The sequence below is a fragment of the Pterocles gutturalis genome, unplaced genomic scaffold, assembly GCF_000699245.1.
Source record: "Pterocles gutturalis isolate BGI_N339 unplaced genomic scaffold, ASM69924v1 scaffold11930, whole genome shotgun sequence".
Taxonomy (NCBI): domain Eukaryota; kingdom Metazoa; phylum Chordata; class Aves; order Pterocliformes; family Pteroclidae; genus Pterocles; species Pterocles gutturalis.
Genome location: NW_010146008.1, coordinates 19,839 through 22,825, shown reverse-complemented (window position 1 = coordinate 22,825; position 2,987 = coordinate 19,839). Strand labels below are relative to the sequence as shown.

General features: G+C 54.0%; 1 protein-coding gene across 1 annotated transcript in view; it reads right to left on the bottom strand.

The window, feature by feature from the left end:
• LOC104470598 (plexin-A2-like) overlaps positions 1–2,987 on the bottom strand; it is a gene marked incomplete at its 5' end in the record, with an annotated part of 27,206 nt that overhangs the window by 11,082 nt on the left and 13,137 nt on the right. The window contains 3 exons of the mRNA XM_010085578.1: positions 26–147; positions 860–956; positions 2,748–2,948. Coding sequence (XP_010083880.1) covers positions 26–147; positions 860–956; positions 2,748–2,948 — 420 coding nt within the window. The remainder of the gene's footprint in view (positions 1–25; positions 148–859; positions 957–2,747; positions 2,949–2,987) is intronic.

The following is a 2,987-nucleotide window of genomic DNA, read 5'->3' as shown; positions in this document are numbered from 1 at the left end:
CGAGCCAGGGCTGGGCGGGCGGTGCGCTGCAGTGCGGCCGCAGCGTGCACTTGGCCTCGCCGCTGCACCAGCCGCACTCGAACTTGGGGTCAGCCTTCAGGCAGAGCCCGCAGCTCTCGCGCTGGGCTGCGCACTTGTAGAGGTGCACTGCGGGGAAGAGGGGATGGTGCTCAGGACCCAGCCAGGAACTGAGATGTTCAGATGGACTGCAGCTGCTCTCCGGCTTAGAGCAAAGGCATGTGTTGAGTTTTGACACAATGAGCTGCAGAGTGTTGGCACAGGTTTGCAAAGCCCAGGCTGTATCAGTGGGGCAGAGGGAGCTGCTCCAACCCAAAGCAAGACCCACCAGGACCTCCCATCTGAGGACAGGCTGAGACAGTTGGGGGTTTTCAGCCTGGAGAAGAGAAGGGTCCGGGGAGACCTTCCAGCACCTTCCAGTGCTGAAAGGGGGCTACAGGAGAGATGGGGGATCAGGGGGTGCAGGGATAGGATGAGGGTTAATGGTTTTAAGCTGAAAGAGGGCAGATTGAGATGAGCTATTGGGAGGAATGTTTTCCTGTGCGGGGGGTGAGGCAGTGGCCCAGGGTGCCCAGAGAAGCTGTGGATGCCCCATCCCTGGAGGGGTTCAAGGCCAGGCTGGATGAGGCTTTGGGCAACCTGGGCTGGTGGGAGGTGTCCCTGCCCATGGCAGGGGGGGGCCCTGGATTATCTCTAAGGTCCCTCCCAACCCAAACCACCCTGTGATTCTATGACCACGATGTCTCTGCCCGTAGCCGCAGCAATGGCAGCAAATGCCGCTCTGCCCCAGCAGCCTCTCCCCAGCCCCCATCACTCGACAGCCAACTCACGCAGACGTTACCTTTCAGATCCTCCGGGTTGTCAATAACAAAGTTCCCATTCCAAACCACAGCAAAGTCCACGGCTAAGTTGCTTATGTCCATCCCATCATAGAGATACTGCAGGAGAAGATGGAGAATGAAATGCTGGGGAGGATGTATCAGAGACACCAACAGGAAAAGAAGGTTTAAAGAAACTGTGATTATTCTCTGCTCAAAAACACGCATTGACGTCTGAACCACCACACTTCCCCACTCCATCTCCAGGGTCCTGCTTTGACTCCCTCCTCCTCACCAGGGAGAGATAATTAAATCAGATCCAGTCCTTCTGAGAGGTAATAGATTAATTATTCCACTCACAGTGGTTGCTCTTGTCACTCAGTCTCCAGCTTATCAATAGAGCCCCTCCAGTTAATCAGCGGGGAAGGGCTGCTGCCTCCGGGCTATCTTCTAACACAGTCACCGTGCACCCTGGTGTGACTGGGAGCTTGAAAATCAGGCTGCACAGCTTGGGCTGATGAAACAGGCAACAGCCGAGAGAAAATACCTGGTGCAGCCCTTTCCCAGGCTCTGCTTCAGCCTCGTCCAGCTTAACACTGACTTGAATTATTCACCTTCCCACGGACATCCCGGGGGCCGGGGCTGAGAGAATCAGGATGCTTTAGGTGAATTCCCAGTGTATTCAGAAATTCCCATTAGCACAATTAGCACCACTGAGGCCTCATTCTGATGCTCTCTTTAAATCAACCAAGAGCTGCTAAAAAGCCTTAACATGGCAAGCAAACACTGCCATGCTCTTTGGGAGGAAGGAACGAGGATGAAACCAGAGCAGATTGCTTTGACTGGCCCCATGCAATAGTCACACAGCTTGAACTTACATTCGGTCGGACTGATCCACCTTGGTTTTACTAAGCGAAACCAGATCTGCTGTACAAGTGAGACCTGTGAATGCAGAATTGCCTTTACATTCTCTACCTACCTCTTCCTATGAGCCTAACAGGAATAAAAGTGCTTCTCTAATGTTTATAAATTGCTTTGGATAGGAGAAGTACTAGATAATATTAATACATTTATTATCTACCAAGCAGCACAGCCCAAAGACAGCCAGCGACATATAAATATCCAGTGAAATTTTTAAAAATTCAAAATTTCATTAAGAATTTAAGACCATCTGCACTGAATATTAAAACAGACCCTGTTCTGCTGCCTAAAACAAACTGAACGTGCCCTGTTTGCCCATGGACCCCTTCGAAGGGACAGCAAGGAGCGGAAGGACCACACTGTGCCATGCGAGACCCAAATGTGGGCTGGGGCCAGGCGGTGGCCTTTGGGAACCCTGCGTTTGCCGTATGTGTTTTGGCGTTCCCGAGTACCTGCCACGGTGACTTTGGGCATCCTGGGCTAAAATCCCACCAGGTCCATTGGTAGGGCAAAGCCCCATTCTCTGAAGGGAAGCGACGCTCCCCTGCCTGCTCCTCCGGCAGCATCACTCGGATAATTTCCCTCTCTCTGCTGCGCCGTGCTCTCTCCCCTGGCAGTTTTCCTTTCCCCTCCTTCCCTGCACCACGCTGCTTTTCAGTATTCATCCAGCTACTGTGACCTGGAATTCGACAGCTCCCCGATAAGGGGTCTGTGATTCACCTTATCTCCCCCGTGTGAATTAGCCTGCCTTAACACCTTCCTCCCATTCCCTCCTCCTCCTCCCCTTCCCCTCGCTGACCCCCCGCAGTCACACAGGGAACCGAAGATAAAGCATCTTCTCTGGCTGATGCTCTAACGAAACACGTTGCACACCTATGGCAGGTTCCCACCTGGAATTTGGGATTTTTTGCTCTCCCCATGGCTCAGCCCACCCCCTCCGCAGCTGACACCCATCCTGGGCACCTTTTTTGCCCCGTCCCGGTCCCTCACCGAGCTGTTCTGGCACTGGACACTGGAGCTGTTGAAGCGCAGGGCGGGCACGCGGTGGATGACGCCCTGGATGCTGAGCACGCACTCGTACCCGCGCTGGCCGGATTGGGGCTGCGGCAGGTTCCTTGCCTTCAGTGTGATGGGTTTCACCTCTCCCACTGGGATCAGGATCTCCTCCGTGGGGAAGAGCTGGGGACAGTCCTGGGGGGGCAATAAAAGAGAAGGGGAGGTTACAGCAGT